The 19,875-nt window shown below is 41.9% G+C and overlaps 1 protein-coding gene across 1 annotated transcript; it reads left to right on the plus strand.

Moving 5' to 3' along the window:
- Positions 1 to 1,321: 1,321 nt before the first annotated feature.
- On the plus strand, positions 1,322 to 3,850 carry LOC107465767 (receptor-like protein kinase ANXUR2). The gene has a single exon (XM_016084739.3). It carries the CDS (start codon positions 1,322 to 1,324, stop codon positions 3,848 to 3,850), a length of 2,529 nt encoding a protein of 842 aa, XP_015940225.1.
- The last annotated feature ends 16,025 nt before the right edge of the window (positions 3,851 to 19,875 follow it).

Below are 19,875 nucleotides of genomic sequence, written 5' to 3' on the forward strand. Positions count from 1 at the left end.
AAATAATTATATTTATAAATTTTATTTTAATATAAATATTATTATTAAATTTTTATGTTAAATTTTTGTCCCCTCAAAATTTTGTTTCATATTCCGCCACTGTTTATATTTATTAAAATTTAGGATGTTTGTGAAAATTGTTCTCTTTTACTATTTGTATTATATATTAAGATTTTGATTATCATCATTAGGTTTGAGTTGATTAATAACTAATTTAATCGAAAATTTTGTATATGATTATTCTATTTTCACAAGTCTAACAAAAATAAAATTTCTAGAATGTCCATATATTTATGATATTGTAATAATTATGTAGTGAAAATAAAAAATAGAATTATCTTAAACAACCAAGTTTATGTTCGTTTTTTTTCTTTCTTTTAATTATTATTAGGATTAATTGTATTGTTCATATTATTATCGATTGATATTGTGTACAGAAAAAATATCAAAATTACACATATAATTTCTCTATATAAACGTGCATTTTAATTTAACATTATTGGATGTAAATATTAAAGATTTTTTTCAGATTATCTGTTGAAAATAAGTAAATAACACATGATTCCGTGCAGATGCACGGGCTTCGACTAGTATGGATATGGATAGAGGGAAAATCGTTGCTCATGGTTTGGCAAAAGTGGGTGGAACTATATGCTGCTTAGTTTTAGATGTTAGTAGTTTTTTAAGCAATTAAACGTGTATGCTTAAAATTTTGTTATAACGTAATTAAATCTTTAAAACTAATTATAGTATTTGATGCAATGTTAAATTTAGCTGATGCCAAGCCGTTTCGAATTCAAAGCATTATTTGCAACTCCTTCAATTACGACTCTTACTCTCCATCATCGATTCCCAACCGTCTCCAATTTTCTCAGCCATGCAACAATAACGCCATGAAACAAGAGGGGGAAAAAAGGTGACAAAACAAAAACAAAAAACAACAACAAAACAATAACACTAACAAAATCAAAGCAATAAAAACACAGATACACACACAGAGAGTTGGAATTGAAAGAACATACAGAACAAGCAAACATTGAAACACGAAAGAAGAAAAACCCCAAAAGAAAAACACACTATCCACCATTGTCCTCTTGCCTGGTTTGGCCTCTCCAACCCAGGTAGCTACATCTATAGTTTTCTAAGCCTCTATGTATGAGTGACTTACTTAGGTAGCCCCTTGATAAACACTTAAACTACTCCCACTTCATTTTTTACCTTGGCGTACAGGACAAAAAAAAAATTAACCCAAATACCTCATGCCACGTTAGTTTTCCTCTCTCTCTCTCTCTCTCTCTCTCTCTCTCTCTCTCTTTTTATCATGAATAATATCCCCAGAACCAATAAGCTATTCCCATTCTTGTGCCTTGTTTGTATAACGGTATTGTTGAACGCAATTCATGGTTCATCACAACCAAACAAGGCAGAGTCACTGATCTTGGGATGCGGTTTGGAAGAAGGCGGTGGCAAAGATGCAGACGGAAGACAATGGGAACCAGACAACAAGTACGTATCAGGGGACAAATCGGTCATTTCAAAAGCTTCCTTCCAAGACCCTTCGCTTCTCTCCGTGGTTCCTTACATGACAGCAAGAATCTTCCCATCAGAAGCCACCTACAAATTCTCCGTTCAACCGGACAAGCGTTACTGGCTCAGGCTCCATTTCTACCCCGCTCTTTACTCTAATTTCGACCCTTCCAATTCATATTTCTCCGTAACCGCCAACGGCGTTGTTCTTTTAACAAATTTCAGTGCATCAATCACGTGTCAGGCTCTCAGTCAGGCCTACATTGACAGAGAGTATTCCTTGGCACCTCTCAATTCTGACTCCCTCACCCTCACCTTCAAGCCATCGGAGAATCACGACGGCGCTTTCGCCTTCGTCAACGGAATTCAACTAATCCAGATGCCCGACTTGTTTGATACAGCTGCAATGGTAGGCTTTGTTGAACAATCTGTCGATTTAAAAGCTATGCATTCTCAGACCATGTTTAGATTAAACGTCGGCGGGCAATTCATATCGGCAACGCAAGATTCCGGTCTAAGCCGGATGTGGTACGACGACACACCATATCTCTTCGGTGCGGCAACCGGCGTCACGATCCAAGCTGCCAAAGATGTCATGATCAATTATCAATCCATGCCGCAATATGTAGCTCCTCCTAGTGTTTACTCAACGTCAAGATCCATGGGGGAGGATAAGGATGTCAACCTTCACTACAATCTCACATGGGTTTTTAGCGTGGATCCTAATTCCATGTACCTTGTTAGGTTGCATTTTTGTGATTACTACTATTCCAAAGTGAATGAGCTCGTCTTCCAGATCTTTCTCAACAACCAAACGGTTACAAATGTGTTTGATGTGATTGCGGTGTCAGGTGGAAAAGGGGTTCCAACTTATAAAGACTTCGTGGTGTATACCCAAGGAAATAAAGGCTTTAGCAATAACCTTTGGCTTGCACTTCACCCTTCGGTTGAGCAAAAGCCTTCGTATTACGATGCATTGCTTAACGGGGTTGAGATTTTCAAGGTCAATGACACAGACTTGTCCGGTCCTAATCCTCTGCCTTCGGCAATGCTGGAAGAGCACGAGGAAAAGGAAAGGAGCTTTGCAGAAGACGACGACAGCATTTCCGCTACCATTAAGAAACACATCGTCATAGGTGGAGCTGCAGGGGGTGCTGGTTTTGCCGTGGTCGCTGCAATTCTCATATTTGCTCATAAGAACAAAAAGAAGGCTCCAGCTTCTTACTCCAACACTTCAAGCTGGTTGCCCGTTTATGCGAACACGCACACCAATGGGACCAAATCCACGGTGTCAGGGAAGAGTAACGGCAGTGGTAGCAACCACTTGTCAGCCATGACTCAGGGACTCTGCCGGTACTTCTCATTACAAGAGATGAAGCAGGCAACGAAAAATTTCGACGAGTCGAATGTTATTGGCGTTGGAGGGTTTGGCAAAGTTTACAAGGGCGTCATCGACAATGGGTTCAAAGTAGCAATCAAGAGATCAAACCCGCAATCAGAACAAGGAGTGAATGAATTTCAAACAGAGATAGAAATGCTTTCCAAGTTAAGGCACAAGCATTTGGTTTCCTTGATCGGATTCTGTGAGGAAGGTGATGAGATGTGCCTTGTTTATGACTACATGGCTCTTGGCACCTTAAGGGAACATCTTTACAAGGGAAACAAACCATTGGAGACTCTAACATGGAAGCAAAGGTTGGAAATATGCATTGGAGCCGCAAGAGGGCTTCATTACCTTCACACTGGGGCCAAATACACAATCATCCATAGAGATGTGAAAACAACTAACATCCTTCTTGATGAGAATTGGGTTGCCAAGGTCTCGGATTTCGGTTTGTCAAAAACCGGTCCAAACATGAATCAAGGCCATGTTACCACCGTGGTGAAGGGTAGTTTTGGATATTTGGATCCAGAATACTTTAGGAGGCAACAGTTGACTGAAAAGTCTGACGTGTACTCGTTCGGGGTGGTTCTGTTCGAGGTGTTGTGTGCTCGGCCCGCATTGAATCCAAACCTTCCAAAAGATCAAGTTAGCCTTTCGGATTGGGCTCTTCAGTGCAAGAGAAAAGGAATATTGGAGAACATCATTGATCCTTGTCTGAAAGGGAAGATCAACCCGGAGAGCTTGAACAAGTTCGCCGATACTGCCGAGAAGTGTTTGTCCGATTGTGGACTCGATCGTCCCTCCATGAATGACTTGTTGTGGAACCTTGAATTTGCTCTCAACTTGCAAGAGAATCCTGATGCTTCACATGATGAAATTCATCAGTTTGAAGAAGTGAACTTGAATGACAATAATGACATGGCGGCACACTCTACGTAAACTTGAGCCTTAGAAATGACTAGTTTAATATTCTTGGTGGCAAATGTATTTTTCAATCTGCAAGTCAGACACTAATTCGTCTTAAATCAGTTTTATTTAAAAGTTTGTCATATAGAGAAAAGACGAAGTTTGCATTGTAACTTTTTATTTCCTTCTAATTTCTATTAATCATCACTTCTAATATTAATATTAAAAGTAAAAAATGTAAAAATTGTATATTATATTGTATATAGTTATACCATTTCTCTTTTACAAATGTCTCGAGAAAAAAATATAAAAAAAATAAAATAAAAGATAGCTTCTGTTGAAGATAGAAAGTACCTGTTTGGAGTTCATGATATAAATACTTGCAATTTGCGTTACTTTGTAAGTTTTTTTTTTTTGTTGAGTACTTTGTTTATAAAATGGGGACTGCTTCCGTACGATTACTAATTTATATATATCGGGTGAAAATTCGGGTGTAGTCGACTTTACGTGAAGTTGATAGTTGAGAGTCGTTGGATAAAAATTCAGTCAAATTATCTAACGGCTCTCAGTTATCAACTTTACGTGAAGTCGACTGCACCTAAGTTTCCACCTATGTACCGATACGATATAAAAGGTGGACAAATAAAAATTTATCACGTGAGCTATATTTATCTACATCAATATTTATTTTTTATTTATATTTTAAAATTATTATATTATTATATATACAAAAATACTCTCATTAATAATTATAAAAAGACAATAACAACTAAAATAAAATTCAAATCATCAAATTATTTCAAAAAGAAAAAGAAAAATCAATTAACTTTAAAAATAATTCTAATTTAAAAAAAATCTGTTATCTGTGTTTGTTCTTATTTTTTACCCTAAGCCACTGTTCTTGTTTTTTACTCTAATTCACCCAAAAAAAATCATTTTTCTCAGTCCTCTTCTCCCTCTCCTTTCTTGTTGGTTGCTTCTCCAATTTGTCTCCGCTGCATGCTCCCTTTCACGCCGTCCTATTATTGCCCGTGCCCTGCCTTGTCTCACCTTTGCCGCCATCCCTCGTGCCGTCCTATTATTACGAGGGGTGAACCCTGATTTTGAAGTCTCTCCTAATCGGGAGTTTTCATCCATGTTGATGTACTTTTCCGCTCGCTCCTGCACCTCGTTCAGAGATGTGGATACTTCTTTGATATAGATTGACTGAAAGGCCCTTCTTGCAGACCGTTAATGAGACCCATGATAAAGCTTCTGTTGGAAGGTTTTGTATATCCATGCATGTTTTGTTGAATCTCTCAATGTAGTTTCACAGGGTTTCCTGCTCCCCTTGTCTGATTCCTAGTAAGCTCGGAGCATGTTTTGTTTTGTCCTTTTGGATGGAGAATCTGGTCAGGAATTTTTTAGCCAAGTCGTCGAAACTTGAGATGGACCTAGGAGGGAGGTTGTCGAACCATCTAATTGCTATTTTTGTTAAAGTGGTTGGAAAGGCTTTGCAACGAACTGCATCTGAGGCCTCGGTGAGGTACATTCTGCTTCTGAAGTTGCTGAGATGATGGCTGGGATCCGTTGTGCCGTCGTACAAGGTCATGTCTGGGAGTTTGAAGTCTTTTGGGATTCTTGTTTTCATGATCTCCCTAGTGAATGGATCTTGTTCCTTGCGGGTGCCATCTTTGGGGGTGAGATGGCTGGCTTTAGTCTTGACATCAGCCTCAAGTTTTAGGAGTTTGTTCTCCAATTCTCGGCATCGTCTTAGTTCTCTTTGTAGATCCTTTTCAGCCTCTCGCTGACGTAGAGCGTCTTGCTCGAGTTGCTTTAACCGACTTTGGAATGCCTCCAGGGCTCCCTCGTTTGGGGAGTTTTTACCATTGACTTGAGGAGTATCCTTTGGTGTTGTGCCCACGTTTTTGTGCGGCGTTCTTTCTTCTAGACTTGAGGTGTGATCGTTGTCATGGTCGTCCGCCATGGTAATGGGATGACTTCCAGGTTCCCCGACAACGGCGCCAATGTTCCGAGGGTTACGTGAAACTAGAGGTCGATCTCGGACGAGATCTTTTATACTGATCGGAGCTGCTGAGTCCGATCTTACGGGGATGTTTGGAGTCACGGTGTCCGACGTGTGAGACTTGGTGGTAATGCTGATCCTTCGTCCCCGGAGGGTGGGGGGTACCTGCAAGGGACTCCGATGCTTAAGTTAGCAAGGATATTAAGCAGGTATTGAGTAGAATCAGAGTATGAGTTTATACCTAGGTGCTCCAGTGTATTTATAATGGCGTAGAGTGACCTTCTTAGATAAGATAAGTTAGTTATCTTATCTTATCTTTATCTTCGAGCGAGGTCATCTTATCTTTAAGGGAACCACCTTTATCTCTATAGGCTTGGGCCGTCCTTGGATTCGGGTCGTGTTCCTCTGCTTGGGCCCTTTTATTGGGCTTTCCTGTGACTTGGCCGAGCTCTTTAAGAAGAGGCCGGGTTGTCCTAGCCTGAAGAGGTCGTTCACTTTGTCTGTAGAACATCCCGGGTCGGACGGCTCGACCCAGGGTATAAACAGCAGCTCTCGCCCGTCGAGTTTGGAAAGCCTGTAGTAGCCCTTCCCTAGCACTTCTATGACTCGGTAGGGTCCTTTCCAATTTGCAGCCAGCTTTCCTTCTCCAGGTCGAGTTGTTCCAATGTCATTTCAGATTAGAATGAGGTCATTCTTCATGAAGGTCTGCTGTATTACTTTTTGATTGTATCTGGAAGCCATTCGTCGTTTCAATGCTTCTTCCCTTATCCGAGCTCTTTCTCAGACTTCTGGGAGTAATTCGAGCTCTTCCCTTTGAAGTTGGGGATTGGCTTCTTCACTATAGTAGATCACTCTAGGGGATCTTTCTTCAACCTCTACTGGGATCATAGCCTCCATTCCATAAGCTAATCGAAAAGGTGATTCCCTTGTTGTGGAATGTGGGGTCGTTCGATATGCCCATAGGACTTGTGGGAGCTCCTCAGCCCAGGCTCTCTTTGCATCCTGTAATCTCCATTTTATCCCTACTAATATAACTTTGTTGGCAGCTTCGGCTTGCCCATTGGCTTGGGGATGCTCAACAGAGGTGAATTGTTGTTTTATATTCAAGTCGGCCGCTAGTTTTCTGAAGCCTGCGTCTGTGAACTGGGTACCATTGTTTGTAGTGATGGAGTATGGAACTCCGAACCTTGTGACGATATTTCGATACAGGAATTTCCGACTTCTTTGAGCTGTGCATTGGCTAGGGGTTCTGCCTCGATCCATTTTGTGAAGTAGTCTATTCCTACTATAAGGAATTTGACCTATCCGGATCCTTGGGGAAAGGGTCCGAGGAGATCGAGTCCCCATTTTGCGAATGGCCACGGTGAGGTTACGCTGATGAGTTCCTCAGGCGGAGTGGTGTGGAAGTTGGCATGCTTCTGACATGGCGAACATGTCCTTACGAAGTCTGTGGCTTCTTTTTGTAGGGTTGGCCAATAGAATCTGGCCCGTAGTACTTTTTTGGCGAGTGCTTGTGCTCCGAAGTGATTGCCACAAATGCCACTGTGTACTTCTTCTAAGATGTCCTTAGTATTGTAAGTCGGCACGCATTTTAGCAATGGTGTTGAAATTCCTCTTTTGTATAAAGTGTTATTTATTATGGTATAGTATTGTGCTTCCCGTTTTAACTTCTTTGCCTCTTTTTCATCTGTAGGGAGGGCCTCTGTTGTGAGGTAATTAATTATGGGGATTATCCATCCCTGATCGCGACCTGTTATGGCTAGGACTTTTTGTTCTTCCGAGATTGATGGCTTCTGTAGAATTTATTGGATAAGGCTTCTATTGTTACCTCCTGGTTTGGTGCTGGCTTGTTTTGAGAGTGCATCGGCCCGAGCATTCTGTTCTCGGGGTATGTGTTGAATCTCATATTCTCCGAGTTGTCCAAACTGTTCTCTGGTTTTGTCCAGGTACTTTTTCATAGTGGGATCCTTGGCTTGGTAGCTGCCTGTTATTTGTGAAGTGACTACCTGTGAATCGCTGAAGATGATAAGTTTTTGAGCTCCGACCTCCCTAGCCATCTTCAAACCTGCTAGTAGTGCCTCATATTTCGCTTGATTATTCGAGGCGGGGAACCCAAATTTGAGGGAGAGTTCGATCTGGGTCCCCTGGTCGCTTTCGATTATTACGCCTGCACCACATCCCGTTTTATTTGAGGATCCGTCCACGTATAGATTCCATTCTGTGGGGACTTCCGATGTGTTCGTAAATTTTGCAATGAAGTCGGCCAGGTATTGAGATTTGATTGCCGTCTGAGCTTCGTATTGAAGGTCGAATTCGGACAGCTCGACTGCCCATTGCAAGATTCTTCCTACCAAGTCTGTTTTCTGTAAGATCCCTTTTATGGGCTGGTTAGTTCAAACTTTAATGGTGTGAGACTGGAAATATGGGCGAAGTCGGCGAGATGTTATTATGAGAGCGTAAGAAAATTTTTCTATTTTCTGGTAGTTTAGCTCGGATCCCTGCAATGCTTTGCTGATAAAGTATATGGGTTGATGTCCGCTGTTGTCCTCTCAGACTAGTGCTGAAGCTATTGCCCGATTTCCCACTGCGAGGTACAAGATGAGCGGTTCCCCCTTCCGAGGCCGACTTAATATAAGTGGTTGTCCCAGAAACTTTTTAAAATCTTGGAAGGCTTGCTCGTATTCGACTGTCCATTCAAATTCCTTTCCCTTCCTTAGAGTGGCGTAGAAGGGGAGAGATCTTATTGCGGATCCTGCCAGGAATCTGGACAAGGCTGCTAGCCGCCCGTTGAGTTGTTGCACCTCTTTGATACAAGTCGGGCTTTTTATGTCGAGTATGGCCCTGCACTTGTCCGGGTTTGCTTCGATTCCTCTCTATGTGATCATAAAACCCAAGAATTTACCGGCTTCTACTGCAAAGTTACATTTTGTGGGATTGAGTCACATGCCGTGTCGTCTTATGGTGTCGAATACTTGTGTCAGGTCGGATAGTAACATCTCTTCATTTTGCGTCTTCACTAGCATGTCGTCTACATAGACCTCCATGATTTTTCCGATGTGATCCGAAAAAACTTTGTTCATTAATCTTTGGTAAGTGGCTTCCGCATTTTTAAGACCGAAAGGCATAACAATGTAATAGTAATTTGCCTTTGGGGTTAAGAAAGAGGTTTTTTCTTGGTCGGGTGGGTACATTGGGATTTGGTTATATCCCGAGTATGCGTCCATAAAGGAGAGGTATTTGTATCCAGAGGAGGCATCTACCAGTGCATCGATGTTTGGGAGCGGATAAGGATCTTTTGGGCAAGCTTTGTTGAGATCGGTATAGTCGGTGCACATTCTCCACTTCCCATTTGACTTTTTTACGAAAACGACATTATCAAGCCATAGCGGGTATTTGACTTCTCTTATGAAGCCTGCCTCCAGTAGAGCTCGTACCTGTTCTTCCATCGTTTGAGAGCGTTCTGGTCCTAGCTTTCTGCGCCTTTGTTGTACCGGCCGAGATCCTGGGTAGACTGCTAGCTTATGGCACATTAGTTTGGGATCTATACCTGGCATGTCTGCAGCCTTCCACGCAAAGAGGTCGGCATTATCGCGTAGGAACTGTATGAGTGATTCTCTTGTGTCCCCTTTTAGGAGTGTGCCGATGTTGGTTATTTGGTCCGGGGTGTTTTTGATCTGGATTTTCTCTATTTCTCTTTCAGGTTGTAGGCGAAGCTCCTCCCGCCTCTGAGCTCCACCAAGCTCGATTGTGTGGAATTCTTCACCTCTGCCTCTAAGGTTTAGACTTTCGTTGTAATAGCAGCGCGCCATTTTCTGGTCTGCCTTTACTGTGGCTATTCCTTCTGCGGTTGGGAATTTCATGTATAGATGCAGAGTCGAGACTATTGCGCCGAGTTGATTTAACGTTGTCCGACCTATTAGAGCATTGTAGGCTGAGCTTACGTCAACGACGATGTAGTCTATTTTGAGTTTTCTTGACTGACTTCCCTTTCCAAAAGTTGTGTGGAGTGGAATGTATCCCATTGGTTGAACCGGGGTATCTCCTAACCCGAACAGGCTATCCGGATATGCTCTGAGTTCCTTTTCTTCCAAGCCGAGTTTGTCGAAGGCAGTTTTGAATAAGATATCGGTAGAGCTCCCCTGGTCTATCAGTGTGCGATGGAGATTTGCGTTTGTCAGTATGATTGTGATGACCATGGGATCGTCATGTCCTGATGTGATGCCGGATGCGTCTTCTTTGGTAAAAGTGATTGCCGGGATGTCGAGTACTTCCTTCCTTTCTGTGACGTGATATATGTCTTTGAGATGTCTTTTGCGGGATCACTTGGAGATTCCTCCTCCGGCGAATCCGCCGTGTATCATGTGGACGTGTCTTTCTGGTGTCCGGGATGATCGCATAGTAGGTCTGACATCTTCTGCTCTTCTTCTTTTCCTTTGTTCATCTTCGTGGATGGCCAGGTATCGATCTAACCTTCCTTCTCGTACGAGCTTTTCTATGACATTTTTTAAATCAAAACACTCATTGGTGGAGTGTCCGCGAATCCGATGATATTCACAATATTCAGCCCGGTTTCCTCCTCCTTTTTTGCCTTTGAGTGGTCAAGCTGGTGGTATTTTTTCTGTGTTGCAAACTTCTCTGTAGACATCCACAAGAGACACCCGAAGAGGGGTGTAATTGTGGTAATTTTTGATTTTTTCTTCGTGTCGATCTTCCTTTTTTCTGGAATCTTTGTCTTTATCCCAAGGGGTGAACCCTGATTTTGAAGTCTCTCCTAATCGGGAGTTTTCCTCCATGTTGATGTACTTTTTCGCTCGCTCCTGCACCTCGTTCAGAGATGTGGGATACTTCTTTGATATGGATTGACTCAAAGGCCCTTCTCGCAGACCGTTAATGAGACCCATGATGGCAGCTTCTGTTGGAAGGTTTTGTATATCCATGCATGTTTTGTTGAATCTCTCCATGTAGTTTCACAGGGTTTTCTGCTCCCCTTGTTTGATTCCTAGTAAGCTCGGAGCATATTTTGCTTTGTCCTTTTAGATGGAGAATATGGCCAGGAATTTTTTAGCCAAGTCGTCGAAACTTGAGATGGACCTAGGAGGGAGGTTGTCGAACCATCCAATTGCTGTTTTTGTTAAAGTGGTTGGAAAGGCTTTGCAACGAACTGCATCTGAGGCATCGGTGAGGTACATTGTACTTCTGAAGTTGCTGAGATGATGGCTGGAATCCGTTGTGCCGTCGTACAAGGTCATGTCTGGGAGTTTGAAGTCTTTTGGGATTCTTGTTTTCATGATCTCCCTGGTGAATGGATCTTGTTCCTTGCGGGTGCTATCTTTGGGGGTGGGATGGCTGGCTTTACTCTTGACATCGGCCTCAAGTTTTAGGAGTTTGTTCTCCAATTCCCAACGTCGTCTTATTTCTCTTTGTAGATCCTTTTCGACCTCTCGTTGACGTAGAGCGTCTTCCTCGAGTTGCTTTAACCGACTTTGGAATGCCTCCAGGGCTCCCTCGTTTGGGAAGTTTTTACCATTGACTTGAGGAGTATCCTTTGGTGTTGTGCCCATGTTTTTGTGCGGTGTTCTTTCTTCTAGATCTGAGGTGTGATCGTTGTCATGGTCGTCCGCCATGGTAATGGGATGACTTCCAGGTTTCTCGGCAACGGCGCCAATGTTTATAGGGTTACCTGAAACTAGAGGTCGATCTCGGACGAGATCTTTTATACTGATCGGAGCTACTGAGTCCGATCTTACGGGGATGTTTGGAGTCACGGTGTCCGACGTGTGAGACTTGGTGGTAATGCTGATCCTTCGTCCCCGGAGGGTGGGGGGTACCTGCAAGGGACTCCGATGCTTAAGTTAGCAAGGGTATTAAGCAGATATTGAGTAGAATCAGAGTATGAGTTATACCTGGGTGCTCCAATGTATTTATAATGGCGTAGATTGACATTCTTAGATAAGGTAAGTTAGTTATCTTATCTTATTTTTATCTTCGAGTGAGGTCATCTTATCTTTAAGGGAACCACCTTTATCTCTACAGGCTTGGGCCGCCCTTGGATTTGGGTCGTGTTCCTCTATTTGGGGCCTTTTATTGGGCTTTCCTGTGACTTGGCCGAGCTCTTTAAGAAGAGGCCGGGTTGTCCTAGCCTGAAGAGGTCGGTCGCTTTGTTTGTAGAACATCCCGGGTCGGACAGCTCGACCCAGGGTATGAACATTAGCAGACATAGTAGGCATCAACCCTCAAGTTTGTGAGCACAGGATATTTTTAGAAGAAGGAGCAAGACCTGTTCATCAACCCCAAAGAAGACTGAACCTCACTATTTTAGAGGTTGTCAAGAAGGAAGTGACTAGACTATTAGAGGCAGGTATTATCTACCCCATTTTAGACAGTAAATGGGTGAGCTCAGTACAAGTGGTGCCCAAGAAGTCTGGAGTCACTACAGTGAAGAATGAGCATGGAGAGCTCATAGCAACCAGAGTATAGAACGCCTAGAGGGTCTGCATTGATTACCGGCGTCTCAACCAAGATACTCGTAAGGATCACTACCCTCTTCCATTCATTGATCAAATGCTGGATCGCCTGTCAGGTAAATCACATTATTGCTTTTTAGATGGTCACACAGGCTATTTCCAGATTCATATAGCTCCTAAGGATCAGGAAAAGACTACCTTTACCTGTCCTTTTGGGACTTATGCTTACAAGAGAATGCCCTTTGGCTTGTGCAATGCACCAGCTACTTTCCAAAGGTGCATGATGAGTTTTTTCTCTGACCTTCTGGAAGACTGTATGGAGGTTTTTATGGATGATTTTAGCGTTTATGGTGATTCTTTTAACCTTTGCTTGGATAGTTTATCTAGAGTAGATGTGTCAGTACAAACCTCGTTTTGAATTTTGAAAAATGTCATTTTATGGTAAGACAAGGAATTGTACTGGGTCATGTTGTGTCTAATACTGGTATTTTTGTAGATCCAGCAAAGGTAGATGTTATTTCTAGTTTGCCTTACCCCTCTTCTGTAAGGGAAGTCCGTTCGTTCCTTGGCCATGCAGGTTTCTACCGAAGATTCATTAAGGACTTTAGTAAGGTAGCACTTCCCCTATCCAGGTTACTGCAGAAAGATATCGAGTTCGAGTTCAGCGAAGATTGCAAACAAGCGTTTGATAAACTAAAGACCGCCCTGACTCAAGCTCCAATTGTGAAAGGACCTGACTGGAGCCAGCCATTCGAAATCATGTGCAATGCTTCCAACCATGCAGTAGGAGCAGCGCTGGCTCAACGTGAAGGTAAAGATCCTTTTGTCATTGCATATGTGTCTAAGACTTTAGACACTGCTCAGTCTAACTACACTACTACTGAAAAAGAGCTTCTTGCTATTGTTTTTGCTCTGGATAAATTTCGAGCCTATTTACTTGGTACTAAGGTAGTAGTGTATTCAGACCACGCAGCTCTAAAGTATTTATTAGCTAAAAAAGAATCCAAAAAGAGGCTTATACGTTGGATACTGCTACTACAAGAATTTGATTTAGAAATAAAGGATAGGAGTGGTAACCAGAATCTAGTGGCAGACCACTTAAGTCGCCTTGAACACATTAAGGATGACTCCACTCCTATAGCTGATAATTTTTCATTTGATAACCTACAAGCAGTATCTGAGGTAGTCCCTTGGTATGCACCTGTAGCTAATTATCTAGTTAGCCGCACATTTCCTCCACACTTTACTCAGCACCAAAGAGACAAGCTGAAAAGCGAGTCTAAATATTATATATGGGATGACCCATATTTATGGAGATGTGGCACTGACCAGATAATTAGAAGGTGTGTGCCTCAATCAGAATTCCAGTCCATTTTAGAGGCCTATCACTCATCTCAGAGTGGAGGACATTTTGGCCCTCAAAGAACAGCTAGAAAAATCTTAGACTGTGGATTCTGGTGGCCCACCCTTTTTAAAGACGCTGCTTGGTGCACGAAATTGCAATCACACTTTTGCAATTCCGCACAACTAACCAGCAAGTGCACTGGGTCGTCCAAGTAATACCTTACGTGAGTAAGGGTCGATCCCACGGAGATTGTCGGCTTGAAGCAAGCTATGGTTATCTTGTAACTCTTAGTCAGGATATCAATAATTCTCAGGTTTAATTGTGATAAGTAAAAGAACATGAAATAAATACTTGTGTTTTGCAGTAATGGGGAACAGGTTGAGGTTTTGGAGATGCTCTATCTTCTGAATCTCTGCTTTCCTACTGTCTTCTTCTTCATGCACGCAAGGCTCCCCAGCCCTCAGGAGTTTAAAGCTCGTCATAGTCATTCAATCCTTGAATCATACTCAGAATACCACAGACAAGGTTTAGACCTTCCGGATTCTCTTGAATGCCGCTATCAATTCTAGCTTATACCACGAAGATTCTGATTAAGGAATCCAAGAGATATTCACTCAATCTAAAGTAGAACGGAGGTGGTTGTTAGGCACACATTCATAGGTGAGAATGATGATGAGTGTCACGGATCATCACATTCATCAAGTTGAGGAACAAGTGATATCTTAGAATAGAAGCAAGCGTGATTGAATGAAAAACAGTAGTAATTGTATTAATCCATCAAGACACAGCAGAGCTCCTCACCCCCAACCATGGGGTTTAGAGACTTATGCCATAGAAGATACAATAAGAAACGTGTAGTGTGTCATGAGATAGAGATACAATGTCAAAAGATCCTATTTATAGTGAACTAGTAACCTAGGATATACAGAAATGAGTAAATGACGTAAAAATCCACTTCTGGGGTCCACTTGGTGTGTGCTTGGGCTGAGCATTGAAGCTTTCATGTGTAGAGACTTTTCCTGGAGTTAAACGCTAGCTTTTATGCCAGTTTGGGCGTTTAACTCCAATTTTTGTGCCAGTTCCGGTGTTAAACGCTGGGAATTCTGAAGCTGATTTGCAACGCCGGTTTGGGCCATCAAATCTCGGGCAAAGTATGAACTATTATACATTGCTGGAAAGCCCAGGAGAATCCAACAGCATCTGCAGTCCTTTTTCAGCCTCTGAATTAGATTTTTGCTCAGGTCCCTCAATTTCAGCCAGAATTTACCTGAAATCACAGAAAAACACACAAACTCATAGTAAAGCCCAGAAAAGTGAATTTTAAATAAAAACTAATAAAAACATACTAAAAGCTAACTAAAATGTACTGAAAACATACTAAAATCAGTGCCAAAAAGCGTATAAATTATCCGCTCATCACTGCTGAATTTTGTAAATCTTGTCCCCCATGCCAAAGGTTTGGTAATATATCCCAGAGGGATGAAATGCCTCAACAAACTATGCTTTTCTGTGAAATTTTTGATGTTTGGGGCATTGACTTCATGGGTCCATTTCCAAATTCTAATGGCCACCTCTATATATTGTTAGCTGTAGATTATGTTTCTAAATAGGTGGAAGCGATTCCTACCCGTACTGATGATGCTAACACTGTTGTTTCCTTTGTTACAAACCACATTATTTGTCGCTTTGGATCACCACGAGCAATCGTGAGCGATCAAGGCACCCATTTTTGTAACAGGAGACTAAAAGGATTACTGAAGAAGCATGGAATCATTCATAAAATAGCAACAGCCTACCATCCTCAGACTAATGGGCAAGCCGATGTGTCTAACAGAGAGATAAAGTGCATTTTACAGAAGATAGTTAAACCTCATAGAAGAGACTGGAGCACCAGACTACAAGATGCACTCTGGGCATACAGAACAGCATACAAGACACCCATTGGGATGAGTCCTTTTCGCTTAGTCTATGGAAAGGCTTGTCATCTTCCAGTTGAGGTGGAGCACAAAGCTTTTTGGACAGTAAAGGAATGCAACATGGGATTTGAGAAAGCCGGAGCTGAAAGAAAGTTACAACTGCAAGAATTGGAGAGCCTTCGCCTAGAAGCTTATGAGAACTCAAGATTGTACAAGGAGAAAATGAAGGCTGTACATGATCAACACATCAAGAGAAAGGAGTTCCAACCTGGGGATTTGGTCCTTCTTTACAACTTTAGACTAAGGCTCATGCCAGGCAAACTGCGATCAAGGTGGGAAGGTCCATATAAAGTCGAGAGGGCTGCACCATACGGAGTTTTCCATCTAAGTCACCCTTCAAGCTCTGAACTCATCAAGGTTAATGGACATCGTTTGAAGCTCTACCATGGTGAGAAGGCGACAAAAAACAAGGAGTTAGATATCTTCCTCCTGGAGGATCCACTCGCAACTGAAAACTAAGCTACTGAGGCATCCAACTTAAGGACGTTAAAGCAAAGTGCTAGGTGGGAGACAACCCACCACGGTATGATCGTTCCTCTTCTTCTCTTTCTCTTCCCCCATCTATAACTTTTCTCCATACTACTACCTTTATCTTACACCTCATCTGTATACTGCATTTGTATAAAAAAAAATCGCGACGCGACCGCATTATTGACGCGTCCGCGTCGCAAGTGGATCCGAGAGTATAAGAAAGTGAACAGAGAGTCATGCAGGAGCATGGCTGGAGGCGTGCCTTTGGCACAAATCATCCCACGTGACCGCGTGACTGACGCTTCCGCGTCAAGTGCAAACATTGGCCTCCCACGCGTCCGCGTAACTCACGTAGCCGCATGCCCTGAAATTTGACGTAAAAAGGGTGCACGACCGGAAGTTGTGCTAGAGTGGTGCTGGATTAGTGCTGAATGCACAAATTCTTCCCACGCGGACGCATGGCTCACGCGTCCGCGTCATATCCTTCTAATGGCCACTCACGCGATCGCATGACCCACGCGATTGCGTCACCCAAAATTTGGCAAAAATAAAAATTTGAACAGAGAGTTGTGCGAGCGCGAGGCTGCCCTCGCGCCAGTAGCATAACATGTGTCACGCGACCGCCTGACCGACGCTTCCGCGTCGATTCACTTAATGCGCATTCGTGCGAACGCGTCATTCACGCGTCTACGTCGCTTGTGCCGCACAGCTTATCCTAATTTGCCACACATTTTATCTTTCTCTTCCCCAAATCCTACTTTTTCTTTTCCCTCCTTCTTTCTTTCTTCCCCTTTCTTCCTTCTTCCCTCCTTCTCACTTTCTACTTTTTCTCTCTCTCACTACCATTATCAAGGTTTTTCTTTTCTTCTTCCCTCCTTACTTTTCTATTCTTCTTCTTTATTTATGTTTTCTTCTTCCTTTCTCTTTCTTTTTATTTTTATTGCATATGTTTTCTTTTTCTTTCTTCTTTATTGGTGTGGAAATTTATTTGGTCATTATGGATTGTTGCAAAATTGTTTGGCAATTATATTTTTAAAGGGTTGCTTGCATGTTCAATTTATTATTTTCATTGGATTATTTACCATGCATGCTGTGTTTGTGAAAAAGCCCATATGGCATCATGCACTTTTCTACATTATTCTATTCTACTATTCAATACTCGCTTTTCACAAATTCTCTTTACTATTGTATTAATTGAATTTAATTGTCAATACAAACGTGATAGTGGCACTCACTTTTGTCACTAACGTTGGACTAACTAGCATTGCCTACGTTAACTTTCACGTTAAGACCATTAACGTGAAAGTTAACGTGGAGTTGAGATCAAAGAGCCAACGTTAGTGACACTCACTTTTGTCACTAACATTGGAAGATGGCATCACTACTACATTAAGAGCCACGTTAACTTAAACCCTTAACTTAGTTAACGTGAGTTCCAACGTAGAAAATTTGGGCATTTGGAGCGTTAGTGACAAAAGTGAGTGTCACTAACGCTCTCGAAGGTGAAACACACCTACGTTAAGAGTCACGTTAGCTACACTAACGTGAACTCTAACGTAGGAACAAAAGGCATCAAGCAACGTTAATGGGAAAAGTGATTTCCATTAACGTTCACGAAGGGGTATAAGCCAATGTTATTGGGAAAAGTGAGTCCCAATAACGTTGGCCAAAATTTGAGAAAGCAACGTTAGTGGTCACGTTAAGACCACTAATGTTGGATTTAACGTGGATACATGAGGGTGGAACGTTAGTGGAAAAAGTGAATGCCACTAATGTTCTCGAACCCACAATAGCACTCAACATTAAATCTAATACCCAAGCCTAATTCATATTTCTCTTCAAGTTGGGCCCACTAAAGATGAGAACTGCTTCAACTCAAGATCCAAAGCCCACATCCAAGACTTGAAGAACTCACTAGAAGATCAAGAGGAGTAGTATATAGGAGTAGTTTTAAACTATAGAGGAGCTTGGCATTTTTGGGAACTACTCTCTAGATTTACTTTTCTGCACTTTTAGCATGGATTCTTCTTTTCTGCCATTTTTCATTTCTAGAGCTATGAACAACTAAACCCCTTTCATTGGGTTAGGGAGCTCTGTTGTAATTTGATGGATCAATTATAGTTTTCATTCTTCTTCTTCTTTCTTTTCTCTTGATCTTACTAGAAAGCTTTCGATCTTAATTCAATTGGTTAGTTGTCTTGGAAAAGAAACTCTCCATAATTGGATCTCCTTTGAGCCTTGGAAAAGGGATGAGGAGATCATGCTAGAAATGCTTTCTCATGTTGGACCAAATTGGGGTTTGGGCAGATATAGTGACATGTAATTCTCCCAACACTTTGATTTGGAAATACATGTGGTATAATCAGTGACCATACTTCATCTCTTCCCATGAGCAATTAAATTAAGGAATTGGGTAATTGTTCAAGCTTAGAGAGATTGGATTGCCAAGGAATTGGGATCCAATTACTTAAGATTGCCAAGGAGATCAATGAATGCATTGATTGAGGAAGAGATGAGAATGAACTTGATCCGGAGAATGCAACATCTCCTGAACCCAATGATTACCCCATTTCTGATCTTACTCATTCTCTTTACTTTCTGCCATTTATTTTCATGCTCATTACCCCAAATTTCCATTTTAGATTCTGCACTTTAATTTCTGTTATTTACTTTCCAGTCATTTAAATTTCTGTAAGTTCTCAATCTAAATTTTGTTTAGCTTAACTAGCATATTGGTGGACGAAATTGTGATCACATCAATGTAGTATTCTTTGTTGTTGTATGGAATCATTATTATGGCACTTATGTGTGGACACAACTCCGTTCAACTAACCAGCAAGTGTACTGGGTCGTCCAAGTAATAAACCTTACGTGAGTAAGGGTCGATCCCACAGAGATTGTTGGTATGAAGCAAGCTATGGTCACCTTGTAAATCTCAGTCAGGTGGATTCAAGTATAATTGGATTATTGGTTTAAATTTGATTAATGGAATAAATAGAAAATAAAGATAAATAAACTAAGATAGAAATACTTATGTAAAGCAATAGTGGGAATTTCAGATAAGTGTGTGAAGATGCTGTGCTCCTCTCGTATCTCTATTTTCTTATTACATTCATCCAATCCTTCCTACTCCTTTCCATGGCAAGCTGTATGTAGGGTGATCTTGCCTGAAAAAAGGGTCGGCTTCCACACCTCGGGATCAGCCGAATTATAGACTGGAATACCAAATGTCCTTCCTTCTGAATCCGAGCTTCTTACGGTTATGGTTGTGCGAGAGCGTGGGTGATGAAAAAAGGGGGGAGTGTACCTGCAAAGGCACTCCGATGCTTAAGTCAGTGTTCGGAAATCAATATTTGAGATTCAATAATCACTTACCTTCACGAGACGTCCTTTCCTCCTTTTTAAGGAGAGTTTTTATGTTTGGCAATAAATCATCGGTTTCTTATTGTGCCGTTTTGAGACGTCGGTTATGAAAAACGTTAACGTTACCGAGTTATAGCTCATCAATTCCGAGCAATAACGGATGATGACGAGTTATGGTACTTGCCGATAACGGTTAGGAAACCGAGGTATACAACACGTGTTAATGATGACCATATCACAGCCCCCAAGCTTAAGCTGAGGAAGGCTTTTTTAATGAAGCAGGTTGAGCTTTTGTGATGAGTTATAACTCGGTTGAGTGGATTCCTGAATGGGCCCCCAGTTCAACGTACTTCAATAAAAGGACTTTTTGGTTCTGCCACGTTGGACAATGTGTTTGTTTTCTATCGAGGAGAGAGATTGAGTGGGTGCTTCAT

The sequence above is a fragment of the Arachis duranensis genome, chromosome 9, assembly GCF_000817695.3.
Source record: "Arachis duranensis cultivar V14167 chromosome 9, aradu.V14167.gnm2.J7QH, whole genome shotgun sequence".
Taxonomy (NCBI): Eukaryota; Viridiplantae; Streptophyta; class Magnoliopsida; order Fabales; family Fabaceae; genus Arachis; species Arachis duranensis.